The following is a 27,679-nucleotide window of genomic DNA, read 5'->3' as shown; positions in this document are numbered from 1 at the left end:
TGCATACTACATAACTTCGTCGTTCAATATTGAATCTTCCTCGATATGATGAACATCTTACGGTCCCGAGGGCATGGCTCAACATGATGAAACGGCCCCCAGTAAGCATCTCCAGATCTCATTAGTCCAGGCTACTGCATGTGTGACTCAAAGTGGGGCATAAATTGCACACGTGTGCAGATATATTCAAATGTTGATTTCAAATCTTCTTCGTCCAATACGGGCATGGCTGGGATAGTATCTGGAGATAGGTAAAGTAGTATTCGTGATCAATTGATTATCAATAGAACGGGGGACCGAGCGATTCAAAAAAGTTATATCTTGGACGCTCAGTATACCGTGACCAGGCTCTCGACGATTAATACCAGTAACAGACTTGGTCTACTAGTACAACCTTGCAACCTTGCAACCGGATACCATACCCTACTGCCAGTGACCAAGATGAGTGTCAGTGAATGTTGCACAAAAGGCTTCAAATGGGATGGAGAACCCAAAGGCCACGAAACCTCTTTATCAGGAAACAATACATACGTGACTGGCACCAACAGCTCAGTCGCTATACTTGTTATCCACGACCTCTTCGGGTGGACCTTTCCCAATATTCGGCTACTGGCAGACTCGTACGCCGAAGGCGCCAACGCAACAGTCTACGCGCCAGACTTGTGAGAAATCATCTCTAATAGCTCTCTAGCTCCGTGCACATACTAACCAGTACAATAGTTTCGGCGGCGAAGTCCTTCCATCGGACATAGTATCCAAAGATCCTTCAGAATGGGGCCCTCTTGACCTCGCCGCATTCTCTGCGCGAAACAGCAAAGAGGTCCGCGAACCGGAAATAGTCGCATTCGCCAAAGCTCTCCGAGCACAGTATAAACGCGTTGCCGCGATTGGATTCTGTTATGGTGGCTGGGCCGTCTTCCGTCTAGGAGCGAAGGCAAATGCCGGACTAGTGGATTGTATCTCAACAGCACATCCCTCTTGGCTCACGCAAGAGGAGATTCAGGATGTCGGTGTTCCCGTGCAGATTATGGCGCCAGAGATCGATCCAATATTTACGACTGAGTTGAGGGAATTCGCTAATCGAGTCATCCCGTCTTTGGGGCTTGCGTATGATCTGCAGTATTTTCCGGGGTTGGAGCATTCCTTTGCGGTCCGTGGGAATAGAGAGAATGAGGCGGAGATGAAAGGGTTGGAGAGGGCGAAGGATGCAGCGGTCCATTGGTTGAAGCAGTGGCTACACTAAATATCAACTTGTTTGTGAATTCAAATTTCTGACCTAGTATATGAGTGTTTGAATCTGTTCCTAACACTCCATTGTTGACGCCTTTTTATAAATTTGAACGAATTTCTTCCTATTTCCGAGCCAGAACGAATCATGATAACTGCCAAATAGTATGAATGGAACCTCATTATTCTGAAACATAGATAATCTCAAGTGCTTCAAATTGGTCACAACTTGAAAAGGCTTAAACTTAATACCTACTAGGTAGGTAATAAGCCTTGAGTACTAAGAACATATTGCTAACACATGAGCCTTGATATCATTACTCCTACCTCCCGAGGTCAAATGGTTAAAGTTGAACCAACCCATCAGGGAACCAGGCTGAGACTTATAGACACCGGAGAACAAACATTGAATAAACTACTTCAATATGAGATCTGCTCCACATACAAACAACTTGAACAAATTTCATTGTGGCTGATTGCACTCTGCGGGTTAAGTATTTAGAAAGGCAAGTAGCAGAAAACTTCAAATTTCTTTCCTACTGCAAACTTGGAACCTTGCATCTGCTATCTCACTAATATCTTCTCCTATCGACATACTCTCAGCCTCTAATTTATCTTCTTCATTTCACTCGACATACATTCTCACACCTTTTGCCACTTGTGAACCCCTCTGAATCCCCTCTGGATCTCCAAGATGGCCGCTATGGATGAGGTAGTGTTCGCCGCTGAGGATGGGAATGGAAGCTCTGATGAGGTCAACAATACCGGAGTAGGCGATGGGCTCGCTTCGGTGAAGACCTCTCAGAGGCTCAACCAAATTGACCGTGTTCGTGCGCTTGGTGTTGGCGATCACATTGCTCTGCCACAGCTAGTCGTATGCGGTGATCAATCCTCCGGCAAAAGCTCTGTTCTTGAAGGAATCAGTGGGATCCCATTCCCACGACAGGATGGTCTATGTACTCGCTTTCCGACAGAGATCGTGCTTCGCCATGACCCCATAATCAACAAAAAGACAGCCACTCTCTTACCAGGTAAATCCCGTACTCCAGAGGAAAAAGAACCCTTTGCGGCATTCTCGCGAGAATTCGACGACTTTGCAGAACTACCCGGAATCATCCAAAAAGCCTCTCATATGATGAAACTTCGATCCATTGAGTTCCCAGAGGGTTCTGCCTTTTCTACGGATGTGCTCCGATTGGAAGTGGTCGGCAATACTGGACTCCATCTGACACTAGTTGACCTTCCTGGTCTAATCTCTGTTGGAGACGACAAAGAAATTCAGATGGTGCGAAGCCTGGTTGATGACTACCTTGAGAGATCGCGTACCATTATTCTTGCCGTCATACCAGCGACCAGCGATGCCGAGACACAACTCATCATACAAAGAGCGCAGCACTTTGACAAGAAAGGTGACCGGACAATTGGTATTATCACAAAGCCTGACCTCATCAACAAAGGTACTGAGGAACGTGTTGCACATTTAGCCAAGAACCAGGATCGGACTAAGCTACAAGACGGTTTTTTCCTCCTCAAGAATCCTTCGCCAGAGGAACTGAAGGCGGGAGTCACCCCCGCGCAGCGTGAAAAAGCCGAATCTGAATACTTCTCGAAGGCGGCTTGGAAGGCTCAAGGTCTTGATATTTCGAGAGTGGGAATCAAAAACCTCCGGCCATTTCTGCAAGAACTTCTGCATAGACATATTGAGCAAGAGCTTCCGAAGGTGCGAGAGGAGATTGATCGTCTTCTCAAAACAGTCGAACAGGAAATCGACAATTTAGGACCTCAGAGGTCACAGGCAGTCCAGATTCGCAAGTTCCTTACCCGTGTCAGCTCCAACTTTAATTCCATCGTTAAAGGCGCTCTCAATGGAATCTACGATTTGAACAAAGCTGAATTTTCCTCATTCAAGCCGGGTCTCAAGTGTCGCCTTCGCGCCGCAGTTCACCTAGAGAACGAGAAATTTGCCGACTTCATGAGAATGCATAGTCAGCAGCGCAGGATTATCTCTGTCAGAGAATTATACGGCAACATGAGTGATCCTGCCCAAAAAACAGCTGATCACCTTCGCTATCTTGCAAGCAGGCCTGATGATAAGAATGAATATGAAGAGCTTGCGGTCACGGAAGAGCAGATGTTGGATTGGGTAAAAGAGGTATGTCCACAAATTCGCAACCAGAAAGCTGTAGCTAACTTTCAAAGATGTACCACAAGTCTAGAGGTCAAGAGCTTCCGGGAAACTATAATCACCATTTCTTGCGGGATTTGTTTCACGCCCAGTCTGCTTCGTGGGAAAGAATCTCTCGATCCCACGTAAATATCATTGTGGCCCTTGTGACTCAGTACCTCGAGTCGGTGCTTGATTTGTTGCTCACAGAGCCCACCGTTCGTGGCAAGATATGGAAGATTGTGAAGGTTTCTCTTGACAAAAACGTGGAAAATTGTCGTAGAGAGCTTGCCATACTTTTACGAGATGAACAAGGTTATCCGATCACGTACAACCACTATTACATCTAGAATATGGGGACCTGTGAAAGTGAGGCCGAAAATGACCGCCTTGGACGCCAAAAACGGCCGCCTTTCCACCCGTAACTTTTCCAAGGGAGCCGGCTCTTCACCGCCCGCAGTCCAGCACTCATCACTATTTCGCACCCACCGAGCCCCGTTAGTCATCATCCTCCCGCCCTCGTAGTTGGCGCTCGTTCTCGAGCCCTTCCCTCCGATTCTACCTGAGACCAAACGACGCCGAAAATGGCTCCCCTTTGCAGTCCCTCCCAGGAGCCCTCTCGTTTCGCCCTCCTTGGCCGGGCGTCTATAAGATGCCTCTCCCCTCCCCTCTCCCGTCATCCTCACACTCTCCCAATTCTCTCCTCATCTACAACCCCCGCTTCTCAAGTCCCTCTTGTTGCCCGTCCTTCAAGATTCCAACCCTGGCCACCTAGCGCGGCTTTTCTCCATGGCAACTGTACCCGTTCAGTCGGCTCAGGACAATGAGTACCAATTCTGGACCGACCCTATTCTTTGCGAGGAAACTCGGGCCAGACTGGAACACTTTCGTAGTCTTGGATGGCTACCTCCAAACTTCAAGCCGAGGACTCTACTGGGTCTTGCCGTTATCGAACGCTATTGGCGAAAGTAAGTAGTATACGTTCTTCCAGGCCCAGGCATTACGAGTGGGAAATAACTCTTGAGTCTAGGTTTTGCATTCACGTAAAGAAGGACTACGTGGACTACCTTCTTCTGGAGGACCACACGATCTACATGAACTTTTTTGACTGGATGTTCAGAACTTCCCGCAAGAAAGTTCTGCAATCCTATGATGAGTACTGGCGCCGCCTTTGTCAGTATTTCGAGCTATTTTCCCATCGCCGTGTCAATGAGGACGCCCATAAGCAGATGCGACGAGTACGGACATTCTCTCTGCGCTTAGACAAACCAGGCTAACAATGAAATAGTACCTGGAGGGTCGTTTTCCAGCCGAGCGCAAAATCCCTCAACGAACGAAAGACAAGAACACTCTGGATGTAGATGTCTTCTGCGTAATCTACCGGCATTATTGGGTCCATTCGAGGTTTTTTTGTCATGGAAGTATGATTGTCCAATTCGCTACAGTACAGCTATGGTCTGCCATTACCGGGACTCGCCCTGGTGTCTTGGTTCCACAAGCCATCACCTTACCGAACCACTCGACCCTGGGCAAGCGCAAACGGGCTCACGCGTTTGAGAGTGATCTTCCGAATTACATATCGTTGAAAGAACTTCCGGACTCGGTCTGCTATCGCGATATTGAACTTTTTTACCTGAAAGACCCCCAAAGCAAACGTGATGTCCTCTGTGCCATCATCGAGTTTCGCAATCTTAAAGGTCGACCGGAAGGCGCTGATGGGTAAGGATGCTTCTAAGCCCCCCCCTAGCTGTTATATAATTAACGCGGTGCTGATGCTTCCTGCTAGAACGAAATTTTTCATGCATGGTGACTACCAATTGGCATATTGCCCGATCGCTCAGATAATCTTGTACGCTTTCCGCGATGGCGCTTTTGTCAATACGGACCTTACCCCAGAGCTCATATGGCGGCTACGAGTTCCCAAACACCATTTATCACTTCCCCTCAGGTGGCGGCCTGAAGTTTTCAACACACCTCTCCTTCGGCGACTTGAGCGTACTCCGTACGGCTATGAACTTCACAGGTCGTTGCCAATGACTTATGAATCAAGTCGGCTGGCTCTTAAAGAGTTGGGCCGAGATGCTAGATTTGAAGACGATATTGGTCATTATAACTACCGCCGCTGGACGGCCAATGAAGTGAACAGTAAGTGATCGATTTATCAAAATTTTTCTTCTTTCCTTGTTCACCGAGACTGATCAAAAGCAAACAGAGAGTTTCACTAGCCAAGAGCGGCAGAGGGTACTTGGTCAATCAGGTGACGCAGTTTTTGAAAAACACTACCAATCACAGTTCATTGGACGTGATCTTCAGCATGTCGTTCTTCTTCGACCACCTCAGGACGGCCTTGTACGTTTTGCTGGGAGTATGCTCAGAAAAAGAGACCTCAACGCGCCGTCCGAACTTACCGATACACACAAGCGAGCTATTTGTCAACATCCAGATATTCTGCAGCTTAGACGCGAGAAGAGAGAGCTTCTGGCGGAGATGATATCCCTGGCTGGTAGTATGAAGAATGCTCGAACGCCTTATCCACATCTCTACCAAAGGCATGAGAATGTCAAAAAAGAGATAGCTAAACTTCGAAAGAAGTTAGCGACCGACACGCGAGAGACCGCTCGAAAGGATCATTTCCAAAACGCTCCTGTATTAGAAGTTGACAGACAGATAAAGCAACTTCTCGGCGAATCTAACGATGTCTCTGACGAGGAAAATTCCTGTGATGAAAGCTGGGAACTCCCTATACCAAACTACATATTTCCTGAACGAGCACGCCTAGTGGAAAATTTCTATGGATCCAATGCTGAAAACTTTGACGAGGATAAGCTACTTGCTCGACGGATCCAGGTAACTAAGGATATGGTTGCACTTTTGCGACTTTACGAGCCAAGCAGACGAGGCAACCGAGTCAATTGGAATATCGACGAAGAAGATGATATGCTTAGGCAGCCAGAGAAATCCCCTTCCCCTCCTAGAGACACATTGAAGTGCCCAACAGACATCTGTATAATTTGCTATGGTACATCTCGCCAATCAGCATCAAACCCTGCTCCGCGCAAATTCCCCGCGAAGAGACAGGATTCCCTTCGTCGCCACTTGATCGACATGCATCTAGCCCACGTACGCGACGGAATCAGCTGTAATTGGGAAGCCTGTCGCAATGTCCCCAGATTTGCGGAGATCACCAAATTTCTGGCCCATGCTTCTACTGCACACTCTTATGACATCAATATCAAACTGTGCAATCTCCCCCAAGTATCACAGATTAACTGCAACGATATTTCATCCACCGAGGTATCTTCGGAATCGGAAAATCGGCAAAGAACGGAGACCCCTGCTTCCTCCATCGACTTGGAGATGGCAAATTTTAACCCACGTCTATTGGAGCCCCGTTCTCTCACTGCCGCTAAGCCATTGAGGGCGGTGGCCGAGACTGAGATCTCCGCCTCTTCTATTGAATCCACCATGTCAGCTTCTCACCCTATTTCAGATGAGGTTCCAATTCGACGATCGAGGAGAAGGGCGAAGTTGGCAGGTCTGACTGCCGTCGCCGCGGGATCTCAGTCCAAGCGTGAGATGCGCTCATCTCAAGAATACAGTAATGCAGAACAGCTGAATCGAGTTGAGCCAGAGGTTGGAAAATCAGGAAATTCTGATACCTCTGCCAAAAAGCCTCTACCACGTCGATCAAAGCGATTGCGGGCCCAATAGGTTAGGTCTACTTACAGCTTTGAATTAATACTTTATCTTACAAGGCCATACCCGCCACCGTTTCTATAAGTAGTCTCAGTCTCGTCAGTGTATAATTATATTGATACCTGAATTGTTCAAAAGTTTGTTTAGTTCTTCAGATATGATTCACGATCCCAAATTCGACTTTGAGCTTCCATGGCCATGGCCCAATATGATAAAAAGAACTAAAGATACAGAATACTTTTCTTTTCATTTCTTTCTTTCCATCTCACTGGATTTATAGATATGTCTATGAAGTACATCAGTAATCTATAGAGGACTGGTGCTGGGACCAGTAGTAACAATAGCAATTTTAAAACCAACTTCAAATGCGAAGAGCCATACCAGGACCATAACCTTCTGGGAAGAGGGAGATCTCAGGATACTGCCTATCGTAGGATATGGGGAACCGTGACCTGTCTTGAGATACCCAGTATCCTAGGATGTATTAGGATAGCCAGATAACAGGAAAGCCATCAGATAAGCTCCGCCCGAAGGCAACTGACCTTAAGCTCTTGGCCTGAGGTCACAGCTTAATACCACAGCTTTCTGAAGTTGCACCCGCCTTCACAAACTGAGAGCCCCCCCGTTGAGAATGACTCATTATCCAGGAATCTAATATTTTGGTTCATTAATTTACGATCGATCGAATGTTAAAGACCTTTAAAATCTTGGATTTTGAATATTGAACAGTCCGAAAAACATTGAGGAGCATTAAATTAATGCTTTAAGATTTTTCCAGGATACATAATATTATGGTAGGTATAACTTTAAACTGCTTCGGTGTTAGGTCGGATATAAAGAATTATTCATGGACTAGGGAGCAAGGAACAAAAGAGCAAAGTAGCAAAGGCGCCTAAGCGTCATAGAGCACATGGTACATCTCTAAATTCACAGCAGCCACTGATTTTGAAAGTACAGTTATTACAGGGGTTTATGGCGATGTACTGTACGAGTGTGCCTTTTTGAAGCCTTTCCGGGATAATCTCATGAACGATTTGTCAAACTATCATGCAATCTCTCCATATGGGATTCAATTGTACCACTTCCAGTAGATACATATATCCATCGCAATAATACACTTGATCAAAAAGTATTTAGTAGATATTCATGATTGGAAAAATTTCTAGCAAGCCATCAATGATAAAGTAAATGAAAGCCCTTATGAAAACAATTGATCAAAATGCTGTTCACACAGCTCCAGCCCATAGCCATCTAAAGGTTTTTTTCGGTTCTCTTGACCGGCGTGGGAAAATATGTCTTCTGATGAATCGATGTCAGTTTCTTTTTGACAATCACTGAGTCTTCCAATGGAACATACCAGTTGAGGCTCAAGAAAGGACCAAAACCCCGATGCGTCTGCGGAAAAAATGAATACCTTTCCTGACTCTCGAATTCGAATGCCTAAGCAAACGTCTGCCCCGCATAATTTGCTGTACTCATGCGTTTTTCTCTCTAAACTTGATCGGCGTCGATCTCTTTTCTGTCGCAGTGACTTCTTTTCCAAGGCTAAGGGGTTTTGGGGCATTATGATACTGTGTGTGGATTGAAAGGGTTGAGCGGATGAATAGTCTAAGACTCCAGGTGTATAAATAAAGGATTTACGAATGTGAAAAGTGACAAATGCTCCTTTTATCTTCCATTAGGGCCACGATTTTCCTTTGAAAGCCATGGTTCTGAAACAAAACGGTATGACTCGTAGTCTTTTAGGGGGCACACTTTCAAAATGTGACGCAGGGCTGATGAGTAAAATAAATCGCTTTGATCGTTGTTTTGAGCCAGTAAAAAAATTTGTACTGGGTGAGTCGAGGGTGAGAATGAGACGGTCCAGATGAGAGATGTCTGTTTTGACCACCGCCCTGGACGTAACTAGCGCAGGTATCAGCCAATCATCTTTGATAACTAGTTAATTCCAGTTGATTATTTAAGCGTGCCCTTCCAGGTGTCGGTTTTGGATTTAAATTCTGGGGCAGGGAAACTGTCAGTCTCAGGCGATGGGGAATAAATCAGCAAAGCCTGCGACAGTGTTTTTGTACATGGATCCTACATTAGATTGCGACCCCTGTTTTGTCCATATAACGAAGCCTGGACCTGTTTCTGAATCTGAGGGATATCTCCATTGACAATATTTGATTGGCTAGCCTATTTTATCCTAGTTTAGAACCTAGAGTGCCCGAACTGACATTTCTCACCTCCGGCTCACCTTCCGGTTTACGTATATGTTCATTTACATTTTGTGCCAAAATGCCCATGAGACTTCTTGTGAGAGAAAAATTTTTGGATGAAGCCTAGAAAGTTTGGCAGGACTAGAAAGTCTGGCAGGACTAGAAAGTCTGGCGGGACTAAAGAGTCTGGCAGGACTAAAGAGTCTGGCAGGACTAGAAAGTCTGGCGGGACTAGAAAGTCTGGCGGGACTAGAAAGTCTGGCAGGACTAAAGAGTCTGGCAGGACTAAAGAGTCTGGCAGGACTAAAGAGTCTGGCAGGACTAGAAAGTCTGGCAGGACTAAAAAGTCTGGCAGGACTAGAAAGTCTGGCAGGACTAGAAAGTCTGGCAGGACTAGAAAGTCTGGCGGGACGAGTCGCAAGCTACGCTCTATATCTTCCAGCAGCTTCTAATAAAGAGCGCATCTTTAAAGTAAATCTTAACACTCATCCTATCAAAATATTAAACTTTTCAGCCTTCATCCTTAATATCGAATTCGTTAGGCTTGACAATGATCTGATCGCCATCTATTTTTTTACCTACTTCCAATTCACTCGATTCTCTCTGATTGACAGGGAGTTCCGAGAAGCCGGGGGAATTGGATTATCACATCGAGATATTATTCGAAGATGGACCAATAGATAATGTGAAAGGAACAACAATATATCCACATGACTCAAGACAATTAAACGCACAAGGAAATAAGGGGTTACATATGGTACAATCACCGGTTCACGGTTAAACGTTTGCCAAGGTCAAAACAGGGCAACGCGGTCTAGAGACCTAGACAACTTAACAATGATGATAGAAAGCGGCTTTTGGAGACACTGTCTGATAAATTTCCCACAATATATCCCTGGGCAGCAGACACAATCCTTGAAGCATCTAGAGGCTTCCCAATCCGTATGAAAGGAAGCAGGAAGTGAAGCGCGGGACCAGAGCAAATGTTTTGTCTATATGGCAAGTAGTTTGCCTCCGAATCTATCAGGTAATTAAGGTTTTCGAGTGTCGTGAAGGACTTCCCGCTTAAACGGATGCCAAGAAGGACTGCCGTCAAAGAGTAGAAGTTTCGTAGGTAATGAAGTTGCTAGAGCTAGCATTAATAAAGGCAAGCAAAAGAAAAGCAAGTTCAACCTAACTTGTGCCAATTTCACTAACTCCTGATCAAAGCCAATAGCTGAACATTCTTCTACTGCATAGCAAAGATTGTTCCAACGGGTATTTAGAGTAGATAGGATATCGCCACTACCTTTTGTAATATTATCAATGGCAAGTTCCCGAAAGAGGGAGAGATCTACCTCTGAGAGCTGGAGTGCGTGTCTCTTGGGTTCCACATAGTACAATTGGCGAAGAAAATTAGTCTGAGCATCGAAATCTTACGACCAGGCAACATTGGGACAATTATACCACCTTTGGAAACGTACTGCCAGGGCTTCGAGTTGATGGGAGAGAAGTCCAATCGGGCTCCTTGTAAGCACTCTTCCGAGTGGAACTGTAATGAACTGTGAATCGAAGCTGCACTTTGTATATCTACTATCCCTAACGCATTCGCAAGCGTTATTGACCGCTTGGAACAAAAATGGGTCCGAATATTTTTGCAAGGCCTTTCGACATTAGCATATACATCGAATGAACGGATTGGAGCAATAAATACAATCTTCAAGTCCAGGTACTTCCCATATTCTTTCAAGTGTCTTCTAAGATAGCGATACATGATCACACTCAGTCCTTCATGTTTAAATTCGAGTGATCTCACGATATCTGACGAAGAGCCTGTTGCTTCCTGCACCCAGTCCTCAAATCGAACGAGACAGAAGTACTTCTCGCTCTCGGATATAAGATGAAATGCGATCGTTTTAGCATCAAAACTTCTCGCAGAATGTGGTTTCCAGGTCCATGTTGGGGTCGTCAATGGTGTGGGTATCTCAGGTAGCTCTATACCCGCTGCTAATGCAAGGTCGGTGTTGCACAAACGAAATCGAGCCAAGCTATGGATTGTCATTTCTGGCTGTCGTAAGAAATATGGCGGCGGCTGATAATATAATTCTTTGCTTTCATTGTCCGGCTGGGCTGATTCGAGTTCCACGTCACCTGCAGTAGTCCCAAGGCTCAAAGTAGACCCTGACATTGTGAGCGGAAGATGATAGTATAAGAAATCTGAAGAGCCAATCTTAAGGTTAGGGGTAAGTATTTTGATAGGAACTACGGTGAATTTAAATACGAGATTCCGATACGGTATCTACTACTCTGTAGAGAGTTCACGGTATGCAGAAAGTTGATTGCGGATAATATATGGGGAAAATGTAGCTAAATGGAGGATATTGCGGAATAAGTGGAGAGGGGAGCGGATAGTTCGGCCTAGGCGCTGAACTAGAAAGAGGGGTGATGCCATGGACAAGATCTTACTGGTGGTTTTAGCTTTATCATCTGGACCCATATATTCTTTTCTCTCCTATCTCAATAGTGCAATACTCGCTGCGGCGCAAGCCGGTTACCTGACCAGAAATAAGGGGCGGAAGGACTCCCCTCAGCTGAAACCATCGAGCTCTGACCTTCTTTCTGCTATCAACTATCTAGTAAATTTTGTGAATAATGGCCAAACACACGACCCCTATCAGTCTTTCACTTCTCTTTGCAGAAGCCTTTCCTTGTCGTCTAAATCGTATCAAGACCGAATGGTGCAAATCCAACAGAGATTTGAAACCAGATGCTGTTCTTCAGCTTGCAGTCCTCCTCAGCAACGTTGAGCAGGTACTTGGGATTAAGTATTTGCCGGTTTGCCCGTCCCCTATCGTTACGAAACCTACTTGTGTTCTCTGCTCTCGAGCATATACAAGGGTCAATGATTTGAATCACCATATCAAAAACACCCATCCGTACCTGAAATCCATTGTCAAAGCAAAGACCTGCCATTCCTGTCGCAAGGAATATACCTCCTATAAGAAACTTGTCTCTCATGAGAGAGCGGTTCACAAGGCGGTGTACCAGTCCAGATCCGAGTTTACCTGGCCAGGCTTTGTACAACTATATTCAAGAGAATATAAGCCTAGAGCACCATGCAGTGACGGGTCGGATAAGACACTAATCGAGTTTCTAGCACAGGAGTCCTTCCTGGAAACCCTACACAGCGGTAGACAGGTCTCGAAGATTTACAACTTTATCGGAGAGGCAGTTGAAATGACGCCTGCATCTCTTGGCACATTCAATATAGTAGAAAGGAGACAGTTTGATGGGCAGTACAATGTCGACAATCCAGTGCATTTGCAATATGATTCTGAATTTTACGGGGATCTAACCTCATTACTATTTTCAGATACTTCTGCAGATTTTTCAAGCTCCGTCCCATTCCTTTCTGATTATCGTTTTTGAATCCCAGAATCCTCAGAGAAGATTTTGTCCACAGCTACACCGCAGTACCTGATATTTTTTGTCACACAAACTGTCGTCGTTGGATATATATTATCTCAGTCAAGAGTCCGGTAGCTTGCCCGTGTACATATAGAATCCTCCAGTCCTTCATCCAACCCGCAACAAAGATTCTGTTTACGGTCGCTGTCAGAGGTTTCGTCTTAAGAATAGGATATCAAAATGACGTATATATCGGTCCCACTTAATAAAACACTCCTTCGTAAGGATTTATTTGAAGCAAGGTATTCGAAAATCCACACAGTATTTACTCCACCACCCAGATGAAGAACATAAATAATTTAAAGGTCGGAGGTACCGCTGGGTGGCACTAAGAGGCTATCGCTTACGTGGACTTCACGTTTTCGAAACCTTCGCGGGAGATACGTGCCTTCGTCAAGCTAGAGAAACTGCTTAACAGCCTGAATAATTAGTCTAGGAAATTCAAAAAAAACATGTTATCGCCCACGTACATTGTTGTGCTCGATCTGTCTTTGCTCTACTGTGCTGTCGAGGAATGTCTGATTTTGCATCACTATCCACCCGTCCTCCATTAATTTTCTTCGCGTATTAATGACCTGGTTCTTGTCTCGGACTGGGATGGAACTGATTGATCCGTCGCGATAGCAAATATTCCAGCTTGGCGAACTCATCTTGCTCCCCTGTCGCTGTGTTGTTGACCCCGCCGATCGTGTTGCGCGGGGCATATTCCATAATGCCGGAATAACGGATAGCACGTGAGGAGCTAAGACAGGTGACACAGCAACTTTGTTCATAACGTGAAGTCCGGTTGCGCGGGCGACCCGGTTGCGCGAGCGACCCCACCAAAAATACACTTCAATAACAACACCTCTTTTTTAACCATCACAATAATGCCCCCCCCCAGCGCTCTGATAAAAAAAAAAGTTGACGGAGCAGGAGGGTCGCCTTTTATTAGCTATAAAAGCTATAAAAGATGGCAAGTATCCCTCTGCTGCCGCTGCTGCACGATCTTTTGAGATACCTGTCTCAACTTTGAAGGCCCGGATCAATGGGCGCGAATCTGCTACTGAAAAGCGACACAATCGCTTTATTTTTACCGAAGCTGAGGAGGGATCGATTGAAAAATGGCTACTGGATATGGATTCTAGAGGGGCAGCTCTTACTTTGCCTATGTTGCGAGATATGGCTAATCTTCTACTTGATGCCCGAAAAACTACACCCTCTACTGTGGGTAAACATTGGCCTGCTGAATTTATCAAACGACGCCCAAATCTCTCTACTCGCCTCTCTCGTAGATACGATTATCAGAGAGCTCTTTCAGAAGACCCTCGAATCATTAAACCATGGTTTGATTTGGTTCAAAGGACAATAGAAAAGTGGGGTATCGCTTCAGACGATATCTTCAACTTTGATGAGTCTGGTTTTGCGATGGGTATTGGCGCAACACAAAAGATTATCACTTCAGCGGAATACCATGGGAAAAGAGCTCTTTTACAAGCTGGAAATCGTGACTGGGTGACTTCGATTGAGTGTATTAGAGCTTCTGGAAGTGTTCTCCCGCCGCTTTTTATTTTTAAGGGAAAAAAGTTTCCAGAGCATCTACGCCCTTATCTCCTTTTAAATCAAAAAGGAGCTCGTTTGACTATAAGCGAAAATGGCTGGACTACCAATATAATTGGTTTATGGTGGTTAAAATATCATTTTATCCCAAACATTAGGATAAGAGTGGGAAAATATTGCTTATTAGTCCTTGATGGTCATGGGAGTCATTTAACCCCTGAATTTGACCAAATTTGTGAAGAAAACCAAATCATCGCAATCTGTATGCCTCCTCATGCTTCTCATCTTTTACAACCTTTGGATGTGGGTTGTTTTTCGGTTTTGAAGAGGCTTTATAGAGGAGCGGTCTCGACTTTGATGCGAAACGGAGTTAACTCTATTGACAAGGAAGATTTCCTTGAACTGATCGCAGATGCGAGAATGGGTACTTTTAAGTCTTCTACTATACAGAATAGCTTTTCAGCTACTGGATTAGCACCATTCGATGCTAATAGGGTCTTGGAACAGCTAAATTTACACCTGGATTCCCTTCCTTCTTTGGAGATCCTTTCTCAGCGACCAGTCTCTTCTGGTAGCGATAGCGATCCAAATACTCTCTGGACCCTTTCAAAGTTTATAAAATCGCAATCTCGGGTCAAAAAAGGTCTACAATCTTCTTCTTCAATCCTTTCTTCGCCTACAAAAAAGGAGATTGAGAAGACCTACGAGATGACTATAAAAGTGGTCCACCACCATATTTTTCTCCAGAATCGCTGCACTCAATTAGAGGCTGCCAATAAGAGACAGACCAAAAAGCAAGAGACCAAACATAAGTTTACTACCCAGAAAGGCATCTTTGGGGGTCTAGAAGGTGGTCAGGACGATGTGGTGGTCGAGGATAAGGATGAAAGCAAAGATATATCTTTACCACAGGTGCAGGCAGAACCAACAATTGAGCCAACTTTACCCTCTGTGCCCTTGGTTCGACGACAAATAACCTGTTCTGCGTGTGGGATTAAAGGTCATGCTTATACTAAGTGCCCTGGACGTGTTTAATAGTCAATATTTTATTATTTTTGTGGTTTTAATAGTTTTTAAAAAATGGTAGTTTTTGAAAATTTGGTGGGGTCGCTCGCGCAACCGGGTCGCCCGCGCAACCGGACTTCACGTTAGTTTAGATTAGAAGAATCCACTTTTCGATTACAAAGCACCTACTAGATCTAGCTCGGCAACCAATCCATTTCTCTTTATTGCCTGCCATATTCAACATGATTTTTTTGCCGGGCCTCTATTCAGCTGTCCCAAAGCCAAAGAGTGGAAGTGAGTTATACAGGTAGTCCGGGAGGCGGCAACTATAAATACACAGCGATCCGATTGAGGGGCCTAATTTAAAAAATCCCACAGGGGAATATATCACAGCAGACTTGGAAGTTTTGCGACGGGATGAGAGAAATTGCGGGATTGTTCGAGGAGATTGCGGATTATTTCTAGTAGAGATGGCACTATATTGCGGAATCGGTGCCTTTGCAGCGTATAAAGAGGAATAAATCACGGGTTTTAACCTTTGAGCTCATATTATAGAACGAAACTCTGAATGCGAGGAGTGTATATAAGTTCTTCGGAGTCCACGGATATGAGTTGTATCTTCACACTTCCGGTAATTTTTTACTTTCTGACCGAAAAAATGTCTTCCAACAACTCAGTACAGTTGTCAACTGAGACATTACTTGACACTCTGTTGCCTGGATTTGGACTCTTGTCACGCCTTGTTTCATTATATCTTTATATCGATCTATCTTTCTGTTCATTTTACATCTTCCTCATATCCATAGCTTGGGTATTCGCCAAATTTGTGCTACCGGAGATTTTTGATTAACTTCAGAAATGGTTACTCTATTATGCGGCCTCGGTGGATATTATGTTTCAAGATACATTGTACAGCCAGACTATGGAATGGATATCTAAGCATAATCACCTCAGCCAAACAAGACGCTCAATCGCTGGAACAGAGACAAATTATACTTCACCGTGGCGCAGGAAAGATGAGGCCAAGAAAGAAGCAGAAGAAATATGTCAGCTGGGGAAAGATAGCCGACCAGAAAATAGCCCAAAGAATCGGAACTTTTGGCAACACTTTCGATACTTACACAAGATGAAGCCCATCTGGCATACTCCAAAAAAAGAAGAGCTTTATCTTTTTTCGTACCGGAACCGTCTCTTTGCCCTTTGTCGCAGATCAGTCGCAAATAGTAAAGACGGTTCCTTCTTCGCCTTTATGGAGAACATCACCATTTATGCTGCTCCATGGAATCAGCAGCTTCTGGGAGCGCTCATCGAAGAAATCCAGAGAGAGAGTCTCCGACAAGAGACCGATCGCATCAACGTCTACCGAGGTATGAAAGTCGGGGAATGGCGATGGGTCCCCATGGTATACAACATGCACCGGCCAATGGACAGCGTGGTACTTGATCCCCACCAGAAAGACAATTTTGAGGCAGATGTTCAGGATTTTCTCCATCCAACTACGTACCAGTGGTATATGGAGCATAGCTTGAATTATCGACGCAGTTATCTCTTCCATGGCCCACCAGGCACCGGTAAAACAAGCCTATGTTTGGGAATGGCCACTTTTTTCGGCTTGGACATCTATACCCTCAGCCTTAACTCTCTCGACGAGAATAGGTTAGCGCTCCTCTTCCAGGGCCTTCCAAGACGGTGCGTGGTTCTTTTGGAAGATATTGATACTGCCGGTTTACCCAAACGCCCCAACGATATGGATGCTACTCAAGTTGGAATCTGCGAAGACCAATTTTTGTCAAATCATGATGATAAGTCTCCTACAAAACTGGGACCAATCACTCTCTCATCTCTTATCAATACGCTTGACGGCGTAGCTACCAAAGATGGCCGTATTCTTATCATGACTACAAACCACAGAGCCAAGCTTGATAACGCTTTAATCCGCCCAGGTCGTGTGGACGTGGAGGTTAAGTTCGAGCTTGCGAGTGCCTTTATTGTTCAAAAGCTCTTCCTTGCTTTCTATGCACCAGTCAGCATTTTGGATGATAATGGTAACAACCAACTCGCCAAGAATAGCACACCCTATCCAAAAGACAAGATAAACACGCTGTCGGTGGAGTTTGCGCGGCACGTTTATGGCGGACATTTCAGCCATGCCGAGATTCAAAATTATTTGATAGGACATCGCAAAGACCCTGTATCCGCGGTTGCAGGTGCAAGTGAATGGTTCAAAACAAAAGCTGTTAACAGGGAATGAAAGTAAAAATAAACGAATCTGGTACGGCAAATGCCACACCAATCGACCGGGATCGCAATCATGAGGGCTTCAGATTTATTTGTAATGTTTTGAACGGGGTCAGATACAAACAATCCAAACTACACATTTTGTTACCAAACAACGAAGCCATTTATATGAAGACTAAAAGGGGACTGCCTCTATCATGTCACTGGAGATTTGCTTAAAGGCATGAAGCATAAACGGAATCGCATATTAGCTGATGATCAACGGTATATCGAAATGCGTCAAATAACGGCCTAACAAATAAAAGATATGGGCCTAATCTGACCTTTTCCGAGCTCCCAACTATGAAAATTGATCATAATTTGAGATGTGTGCTCTAGGAAAGACTGAAGAGTCAACGCTTTGGAAAGGAAAGTCACTTTTTCTTCATAATATACGTCAACGAGGACTTGGTACTCCAAGGTGAAGAAAGGAGTAACACCCAGCCAATTATATAAAGCGGGCTACTTTGAAGGTTCGCCTTACCACTGCAGACTCCGTAGTAAGCCGGCGGCGGCCTCTGGGGATTGTACCTGTAACGTAGAGGCAATGTCATTCTAAGAGCTGCCATTCAAAACTGATCTTGGCATAAAGTCTATGTTAAGTGAGCGGTTTGCATACCAGACAAGTTATCGCCTGACGTGTCAGTCGGAAAATGCCTTGTTATCCCTGTGCATGAAGAACAACTCATACTTGCATTGCCCCTCTTTGTTGCTTGAAGAGCATAAATAGCAGCAGAACTGTATAACTCGCCATCTTTTCCATCTTTTCTCATGACTTATATGATTTGCCTGACGTATTTGCCCTATGACAATGGGAAAAAAGAAACTTAAGCAGCACCGCACTCATTTGGAGCTGAAGCGTCCGAAAGTATCTCCAAAAAATCCCTTATGACCAACCATTTCCATCGTAGGTTCTCTTAATTGATCCACGAAAAACATGCTTGACTTGTTTTAGACCTTATGAATTTCCCATTGTCACAATCATAGTCGGCAGGAAGAGGTATGGTCTCCCGAGGTATTTTATTCAGAAGTTGTAGGGATGTACATGAATAAAAATTTACAGACTGAGAAAAAGAGACTGGAGCGTATCATCGAGGATTATTGGGAGCAGGAATAGCCATGCCAATATGATTCATCTAGGATAGAGTGTTTCACAAGCTGTGTGTCATACGAATGGAATGATATCATGGTACAATGCCCGGAGGAGGTGAAGTTTAAGGCCCAAAGACAGCTTGAAAATTTTAAAACGCAGCCTCTCATGAGACTTGCATTTTCTGATTCCAAGCTCGCATCCTTGAATGACTTTCTTCGAGGTGAAAAATTGGTTTATGGACACAGGTTGGTCTTTTACGGAGAGGATCATGCGTTTACTTCTCCAAAGTGGGGAAAGGAGTGGCTTTTATCCAATTAGGAAACAAGTCTTATTTCTCTTGGCTTAAAGGTGGATTACGCGGATGAAGAGCCACGAGGATCTCTACTGGAGCGAATTGACAGTAATATGGTGCTGTGGTTTGAAGCGTAAGTGAAGTATGTGTCTACCAGCCTTAGAACGTCAAAATCAGATCTACGAAAGCCCCAGAAATGACATAGACCTAGGGACCAGACACGCCCTATGATAGAAAATGGACCTGTATCACCATTACCTTGCCAGGTAGCAGTTTACAATTACTTGGCCTTGATAAGAACTCACCGGCCAAGCTAAACAAGAAAACGGGGTTAAGCAACTTGGTTCAACTGAACGAGTCTTTTTCAAAACTATATATCTTATACCCGAAACAACTCTCATTTAGCGATGCGCTAGAGCTTGCTGTAACTTCAAAAGGGTCCAAGCTGAATTGTGGATCAAGTGAAGAACAGAGATAGAAGATCGCGCCGTGCTTAATGTTGGCTGGCACTTCTTTCCAGTCAAAAAGGGAACTGGAGGTAGCTTTCAAATTCATGCCAAGAAGATGTATAGAGTGCTCGCATGTCCCTACTGAGCATCTTGCAGTCGGATTTGTGATTCTTATCTTTCCACCCCACAGACTGGCATTCCTACACCCCGTTAGATAGAAATAAATTTGTTCTCTTCTGGAGCTCTCACCTTGTTGCAATACCAGACGAATGAGCATTTGCCGCATTTGCGGGGGGGTTTGTATACCATGTCCACACCCATGGCATAGTCTTAATCCGTCTATCCTCCGTGAGCTTGCCTGAATGTTATCATTTAGCCGTAAAATATCATTGAGCTTGAAGGGAAATATCTACTTGGAGTTAGTATTGTTTCCAGGAGTTTGATCAGGAAAATCAGGAAATCTACCCGAATAGTGTTAATCTCTTCTTGACGAATTCCCGTAGAGAGGTCCATGAAGCCGTGCTGGTGTGCATAAAGAATGGCAATGGTATTCCCCGATTGGACATGACGTATAGATGGCTCCGTTCCCCGATCATCCGTGTAGAAGTAGACAGGTACCTCCTTGCCTGCAATGTCTCGAACAAGAAGCATCAGACGGATAAAATGATTCACTTCTACTACTTCAGCAAGAAGATACCAGTGTTTTCGTGGAGTGTAGTGAAATCCGTCCGCACTTTCATAAAAGTGCTCGCCAGTTGAGTCGCTTCAGAGTTCTCTGGCCTTGATATCGATTCTGCAAAGCAAGTGGATACAACCGGACACAAGGAGCAACTGACTAGCCAACTGTCCCTCAACACCATTTGTCTCTTGGTACTCCTTTACATACTATACTATCTAGCTAACTCAATATTCATCATCCCATACAAAGAAGACCCCAGCGAGAGAAAGAAAGAGCAGACAGTCCATGCCGTTCCCCATTCGCCAAAAACAAATTTAGCAGCAATCAATATAGAACAAAGCAGAGTCATGGCCGAAGAAAAGAGGACATAGTGAGATTTCACCTCCCATTCTTCTTCAATCAAGATTCCACGGAATTCTATCTCTCGAAGTTTTGGGCAATGCCATTCGTCCATCATCATGAGAGTATCCCTATCAACTTATGGTCAGTATATAGACAATATCTCTTGGGGTGATCCCCTCTCTAAAACACCAACCTGTGTCCATAAACCAAATTTTCACCTTGAAGAAAGTCATTCGAGGATGCGAGCTTGGAATCAGAAAATACAATTCTTATGAGAGGTTGCGTTTTAAGATTTTCAAGCTGTCGTTGGGCCTTAAACTTCACCTCCTCCGGGCATTGTACCATAATATCACCCCATTCGTATGATATACAGCTTGTGAAACACTCTACCCTTCCTGTCGATGAATCATATTGGCATGGGTATTCCTGCTCCCGATAATTCTCGATAATACGCTCCAGTCTCTTTTTCTCAGTCTGCAAATTTTTCTTTATGTACATCCCTACAAATTCCGTAGCTCCTCTGGGGCCACTAGGTTCTCGTGAGTTCATACCTGCAATGTGAGTGTAAAGTCAGGCAAATCGTACCAGGCATATCCGACTTGATATATGAAAGGTGACGCCCTTGACTTTTCTAAGGCTAAGTAAATTCAACGCCCCTTTGACAAATTTCCACACATTTGACGGGAGGCAGCAAGAAGAGGCTTTCGCAATAATAAGGGAAAGCTAAGCAACCTGCGAATAAGGTTCGAGAATGCCCAATCAATTTGCAGGAGCGCATTGCTTTGTATCTCATGGGGCTCTGCTCCGAGATCAATGTGGTGGCAGGGTGTACTTTGCAGGCTAAAGCTAAGTCACTGCCCCGCTATATGTAGCATGCAAATGGCACGTCACGTCTTTGCTGTGCCAGCCTCGCAAAATGGGTCCAACAACGAACGATAGCTAATCAAGTATTCGCTAGAGCGAGAGGACTGTGCGACCTCACGTAAACCTGCTGATCCCATACGAGGCATATGAAAAAGATATGACGGTGCAGAGAGCCCTATTGGACCTGCTTGTCAAACGACGTAGGAAGCCATCTGTTAAGAACGCGGCTTAGCTGCTGAGAAAAAGTGAGGCGTCGAAGTGAGGCTGAGGGGACAAGCCAATCTTGAGTGGCCACATGGCAGATCGTCTATAGACTGTTTTAGGTGCTTTTCACAGAGGGTTTAATTTTTTTACCTCCCACCTGCAGAGCAGGAATCTTGGTACTGTACAATAAAGATATGCTGTGTTACAGTACTCCAAAGTGGAGAAAAGGATCATGGGTCCTGATTAGTAATCATGAACGGAGTCTTTTATTCAATCTGGGGACTTGGTGCAATACTGGGCCGCTTTGCCAGTCCCGCTAGACCTTTACATGTATGTAGTTCTGCTGCATACTGTACTGTAATGGTAGACTGACGTTTCATATACTGTATACATTTTTTCAGACCGATGGTCCATATATGACGGATATGCAATATTCAAGTCCTCTCATTGCCACGAAGCCACTTGGTGTAGTCGTTCGACTTGCAATTTTCCGTCACACGTCGTGTCCGTAGCTTGTTATCCTAGTCGAGCCATTCTAAATCTAGATCAGCAACGAGACGGTTCAAGGGATTGTTGCGCATGAGTATCAGGATGTTTTACAGTAGTATAATCCGAAATGGTGCATAGCGGGGCTTCCTTGAGTCATATTTCGGCGGTCAGATCAGTTTCAGGCCTAATAAATTAGGCATCAAGAATGAAGGCCGAAAAGGTTTCTATCGTCGATCTGGGGAGCCGCGAACTACTAGCAAATGCATGTGATTTTTTCTTCATCTTTTCTTTTTTGTCCTAGGCAGTATTAACATATGCTCATGTCTTTCCACTCAAGCGGCGATCAGATGTCAACTAACTAGCAAAATGTAAAGGTCTACCACTTGAAAATGGCGGGCACCAAGTTCACTACTCCAAAGTGGAGAAATGAGAAACAATCATCCAATTGGATACAGGCGTATCAAAGACAAACTACCCCTACAGTATCGGACATAAATCTGTTTTTCGGCCTGTGACTGAAGCTAAACTAGGCTGAATTAGGAAACTTGCCTCTAGCCGCAACGCATTTTCTTCCATACTGATTCAATATCGATGCTAAAATGACCGAGTCAGAGGATATTCGGCTTACGGGCAGATCAAAAATCGAAAGGAGCTCTTGGAGTGGTGTGATCTGTCCCGAGCACTAATTTAGTCTGATATGGACTGGTTTCGACACTGTAACAACCACCATCGCCGCAATGTATACGCCAAGGTTTTGAAGTATAACGGCTTTTAAACAAGCAGGATTATGGAAAATACTGTTCACACAAATCGAGTCCTATTGCGTGGTATCTTATTTAGCATCCTCCACGCCCTTCTCAAAATCACAATCGGTTGTCACGTTTGGAATAGGGTAGTGAGAGCTCTAATCGGTCAGCTTCTCTTGTCAAGATGACGTCATATGTGGCTTACCAGCTGTGTAGTCAGAAAATCCCAAAACCCTGAGGCATCCGCTGATAAAATATATATCTGACCTGTCTCCCGTATGCGAACACCCACGCATACATCTGCATTGCACATCTTACTATATTCATATGCCTTTTTCATCATATTTATTCTGCGGCGACATTGCTTTTGGCGCATCAACTTTCTGGTTGAAGAGCGATTGGACATTGCAGCGATTGGATTGTCTTCGCTATGGAAGGACTCAAAGTAGTAGGCTTATAACATAAAAGTGTCAAAAATAGCATGGTAGATACTTTATATGGAGAGCGCTAATTTGGCTATTATTCTGAATGCTCAAAGTGCGACCCAATTGACTCGAACAACTTCATGAGGGGCGCGAGTCAATTTTGATCATTGATACTTCATTAACTCTTGGCAATGAGGAACAAAATTGGTTTGACGCGACCGTTTGAAAAACGCGAATGTGTGAAGAGTATCATTCATTCACCGGCATCGTTGGCCAACGCAGATGGATAGTCTATCAATGCTGATTGTCCAACGATAATGTTATTTCTTCGACGCTTCAGTCTTGTGCCGAAGGTCAAGCACCAATATTTCGGAGCGTGTGTTTTGTGCCAGTTCTTTCCCTGAGTGACTTACTTGATTGTTTAAACATCTATAGAACTTGTTGAAAAGCCATCATTATTGTGAGTGTCCGAACAGTACTGAAGATAGATAGATTTGATCACAATGGGATCGACAATGCTCAATGAGGTATATATGTTTAATTAGGTCTAGATTGTAGTATTTACAAATACTCAGTTGCCTTAATCGTTATAATTGGCTGACCCATTGGATCTTCTCCACCTATGATGTGCATGTCGCTCTTCACCATTCCAGAAATTGCTTTCATAGGTTATATTCATGTTCAATTGATAGACAGGTGCATCCAGGTACCTTTCAGAGGCCTCGGACAATCTCTCATTGCTGAAGAGTCCGAGATACTTCACAATTTTTTTTTTTTCACATGTTCTGGTCATACTGTTGAAGATCAACCAACGGTAGAGTTGATTTTATTCCTTATTCTTGATGTTTGCTCAAATCCATCATTAATGATGTGTTGAACGTGGGGTAGCGAGTGTTCGTACTGTAACGAACAATTGATTGATTGTTCATCACAGGCACTGTTGAGCATTGATTAGACGGCTTCTTAAAGTGTAGGTATGAAACAATGGAACCTCCAGATCACGTGCATTTGCTAATAGTTCGCGAGCCCCCGGATTGGCACTCGATATTTTCTTTTTACCATTCAACCTTGATGCCTGGTTTGTTAGGCTTCAATCCGGGTTTCGACTGTCTACTACGAAGATCACTGCGGGGATCCACTCAACTCAGCCAATCGAATCAAAAAATCCCATCGCAGCCCCCTCTAAGCCTTCGGACCGTCTCAAGACTGATTTAGACCTAGAATGCTTGGACTAGGAGAGACGGAGGCCTAGAAGCCAGCTCATATGACGTATAGCGTTCTATGCCGTCTGTGCTCTTCACTAAGCCATTCCGTGACTAATCTCGTCTCAAGAGGATTTTCCCAAGAGCCCGACCCTCTCGAAAAAAGGATCCTGTTCTTGGGCTTCCAAGTGCCCATATATTTTAGGATAATCTACCGAAGAACAAGCTTCTATTAACGAGTTCTCAAGATTTCGCTCATGGTGCACTCCGCACAATCCCAGATTTCACACAAGAAGCGGCTCTTCTTTCTACTAGTCTCCCAAGATGCTCTCACAGGGCGACATTGCTCATGTTTCCCATGCCCTCCTAAGGAGGCTCTGCCCGAGGACGCTATTACTGAGGCGTATCCCGATGAGGTTACTGGCGTCCATTCTGCCATGCAAGAGTCCCTTCCCAGTCTCAACAAGCACCCTAAACTCCGCCTTACCCAATATTTGTTAGAGAATGTTTATTTATACGAAGATTAGACAAGTCTTTCGCCAAAAAAAGGAAGTCTAGGGCCAAAAAGCTCACAGCCAGAAGTCTTCCTGTTCCAGACAAAGATGGCGTAATTTCGACATTGGTGGTCTAATTGGCTGGCTAATCGTTTACGCGTCCTTGAAGCAAAGAACCTTGACTGTTACACCGTCAGTTCTCCTCACAACAACATCTGAGTATTCAGCACTCATTTCATACTGTCCTTTTACATTTTGAAACTCTCTCATCCCTCTCTATTTATCAGAGTTGATTCTATTGAACGATCATTAGCACATCTTATATCAATAGTCATTGTTAGTTTTGTTGCAACTTCTTGTCTCCACCTTGGAGTAGACAAATGTACATCAAAAACTGGCCAATAATTGGCTGCCGCCAAGCTGACTAAGTATATGCCCTTCGCTGACTGACAATGTGAATACTCCCCTTATAGAGCTCACCAAATACCGTGACAGGCGCTAAGCTACGTAGCCGAGAATATTACAGGCATCCCCTTTTAGTTGCTCCCGGTAGGATATAGGTGGTTGAATAAGGTCTTGTTTTGTATCCTTGACCACAACTTGATTGTTCAATTTAACCATCCACTCAATCTGGTAGTGGATAGTTTATTTGTATTTCTGGGGAAAATTCTAGTTCCCTTGCATCTCCAATACAGTTACAAGATAAGGAAGCGTATTTTCATGAAAGTAAATCACAGTATCGAGATTGATACAGGAATATTGATATTACGGCTCCGTTCCTAATATGGTCTAGTGTTTCCCGGCAATGGGGCTAAAAAACCACTCAAAAGAGTGTAGCCGGTTGCACCATTTTCGGGATGTACTGTAAACGGGCAAGGTTAGTACGGAGATCCAGTAAGTTAGGACATCTTAAGCCAATGAAATTAATGTACAACATCACCCTTATTCCATCTTCGGCGCGAATCGCGGGCCGGTCCATCTCGGCCCCTTCCGTGCCCGTGATCAACATCGTAGAATAAGTGAAATCAAATTCTTTATAAGATACTATTGTAGTGGCGTCACCGTCGCCTACGGGTTTTCCTACGGCGTATACCCAAGAGTGTGAGTATCGAGCTTGGAACAGTCTTTGTCTTGGAACAGTCTTTGTCTTGAGACAGTCTTTGTACTACTGTAGTCCCTATGTTAATGTTTTCCCCCTCTCCCCATCCCCCCCCCAAACTCTTCTCAAAAAACATTGTTTGGTCATTGCGTCTGGCTCCGCTCTTTCCTAGAAAGAGCTTGGTATCCAGCTACTGTTATAAGCGAATATTGCATCCTGCCGAATGTTCAAAATACTCATTCAAAACGAACAGACAGTCAATCTCTCAGTGGGCCAGAGAGCTGTACTACAAAAAACGGGACTTCGCCGGCCGCTTATGCAAAGTTTGATTGGCTCACTTACTGTCACTGTTTACTCCACTCTGGGGTGGCATTTCCCAGAGCTTCCATTACAGTGATCCACGATAATGTAGACAATAACCAGGAGATCAGAGACGCATATTGTCGAGGGCAGGCTGGCTGCTTAACCAAATGCAGCAAGCAAGCCATCACTCGGTGTTAAATCGGATATAAAGGATTTGTATTGAGACAGGCATAGCTACTGAGTCACTCACTTATCTCCACCTGCCCTACCACTCGTCTTGAGGGATTTTCTTGTCAATCTATTCCCGATTTTGATTGCCCGCAGGGCTCTCATTACCTGCAGGACTCTCACTACCAGCAGGACTCATTACCAGTTCGAGGGTTCAGCAACACAAATTACAGTGCACAATACAGTACATCGTAATAAGTTACAGCAATTAGATATAGTCTTAAATCATTCACAAGGAAGAAGTCCACGCAAATTTCCAATTACGAGTACGTTCAAAAATTTCAAGTCATGATCGGTCTAAATGGAATTGTGATTTTGATCGGAACATGTGGCAATCCCACATGAATGGACTCACACATATTCTCTCACATAGAGAGAGATTCAACTCGTGCAGCTGTTTCTATAATTTCCCACTTGTGTACATTCACTTAAGTTCATCCAATACATAAGTAAGTCAACTAATTATACAATATGATTTATGTGGAATTGCCACATGTTCCGATCAAAGTACAATTCTTTTAGAGGGATTATGACTTTGAACTAATCCGGGATTCAGCCTACGCAAAAAGAGGGTACAATCCAACCGCACAAATAATTACAGCTAGCTAGCTTTTAAATGCTACTAAAAAAGTACCTCTAATATAAACTTTAACGTTGAATGTCTCGTCGCTAGGTATGTTGGCAACTCTTGTCTCCACTTTGGGGTAGACGAAAAGGATTCTAGCCAGTAAGGCGCAGCACGTGACGGTCATGGCCCGTCAATCACCGGTTAATCACCTCACCATTTAATCAACTCTCCGGCTAATCATCCCTCCGTTTAATCACCTTTCTGTTTAACTCCCCTTCCGTTAAATTTAATCACTTTTCTGTTAGATTCTTTTCGCTTCTATAACCTTCTCCAGAAGGTCCGTATTTGGAAATGTTCTACCCAACGATCCGACTTCGTTCCCCTAGGCGCAAAGCAGGCTTCGAAAGTTATTCCCCTTTCAAATACTAGCACGACGCTGCGTTCGATCGTGGGCGCTATTGACCGATGCAATTTTGATGCTCCGAGAGAGAAACTCGTGCCATGACACGTAAATCACGGCGATTGCTTCTCTCGTCAGATTGCCTCTGAAAAACAGCCGAATGACAACAAAGACAGACGGGCCACCTCATTCAAGAAGAAAAGCATATCATCGACCTGCCTGACTTTTCGCAGATCTTCGCAAGTC

The 27,679-nt window shown here is 44.4% G+C and overlaps 5 protein-coding genes across 5 annotated transcripts; 4 read left to right on the top strand and 1 right to left on the bottom strand.

Annotated features, from left to right (window-relative positions):
- Positions 1-441: 441 nt before the first annotated feature.
- N7483_010334 (dienelactone hydrolase family protein) lies at positions 442-1,243 on the top strand (the record flags this gene model as incomplete). Its single annotated transcript, XM_057093761.1, has 2 exons — positions 442-662; positions 721-1,243. 2 exons carry the CDS (start codon positions 442-444, stop codon positions 1,241-1,243), a joined length of 744 nt encoding a protein of 247 aa, XP_056939732.1.
- A 678-nt stretch (positions 1,244-1,921) lies between these two features.
- Positions 1,922-3,541, top strand: N7483_010333 (Dynamin; the record flags this gene model as incomplete). Its single annotated transcript, XM_057093760.1, has 1 exon — positions 1,922-3,541. The coding sequence occupies one exon, from the start codon at positions 1,922-1,924 to the stop codon at positions 3,539-3,541; it is 1,620 nt and encodes a 539-aa protein (XP_056939731.1).
- A 9,592-nt stretch (positions 3,542-13,133) lies between these two features.
- N7483_010332 (uncharacterized protein) lies at positions 13,134-13,439 on the bottom strand (the record flags this gene model as incomplete). Its single annotated transcript, XM_057093759.1, has 2 exons — positions 13,134-13,154; positions 13,206-13,439. 2 exons carry the CDS (start codon positions 13,437-13,439, stop codon positions 13,134-13,136), a joined length of 255 nt encoding a protein of 84 aa, XP_056939730.1.
- A 2,966-nt stretch (positions 13,440-16,405) lies between these two features.
- N7483_010331 (uncharacterized protein) lies at positions 16,406-17,530 on the top strand (the record flags this gene model as incomplete). The annotated part of the gene is made up of 1 exon (XM_057093758.1): positions 16,406-17,530. The coding sequence occupies one exon, from the start codon at positions 16,406-16,408 to the stop codon at positions 17,528-17,530; it is 1,125 nt and encodes a 374-aa protein (XP_056939729.1).
- A 7,068-nt stretch (positions 17,531-24,598) lies between these two features.
- N7483_010330 (uncharacterized protein) lies at positions 24,599-24,868 on the top strand (the record flags this gene model as incomplete). Its single annotated transcript, XM_057093757.1, has 1 exon — positions 24,599-24,868. The coding sequence occupies one exon, from the start codon at positions 24,599-24,601 to the stop codon at positions 24,866-24,868; it is 270 nt and encodes an 89-aa protein (XP_056939728.1).
- Between the last annotated feature and the right edge of the window lie 2,811 nt (positions 24,869-27,679).

This window comes from Penicillium malachiteum (genome assembly GCF_028827825.1).
Source record: "Penicillium malachiteum strain IBT 17515 chromosome Unknown utg000005l:1.0-9002435.0:326005.0-9005861.0, whole genome shotgun sequence".
Taxonomy (NCBI): Eukaryota; Fungi; Ascomycota; class Eurotiomycetes; order Eurotiales; family Aspergillaceae; genus Penicillium; species Penicillium malachiteum.
The sequence above is the reverse complement of the archived record's forward strand: the minus strand, read 5'-3'. Positions and strand labels throughout refer to the sequence as shown.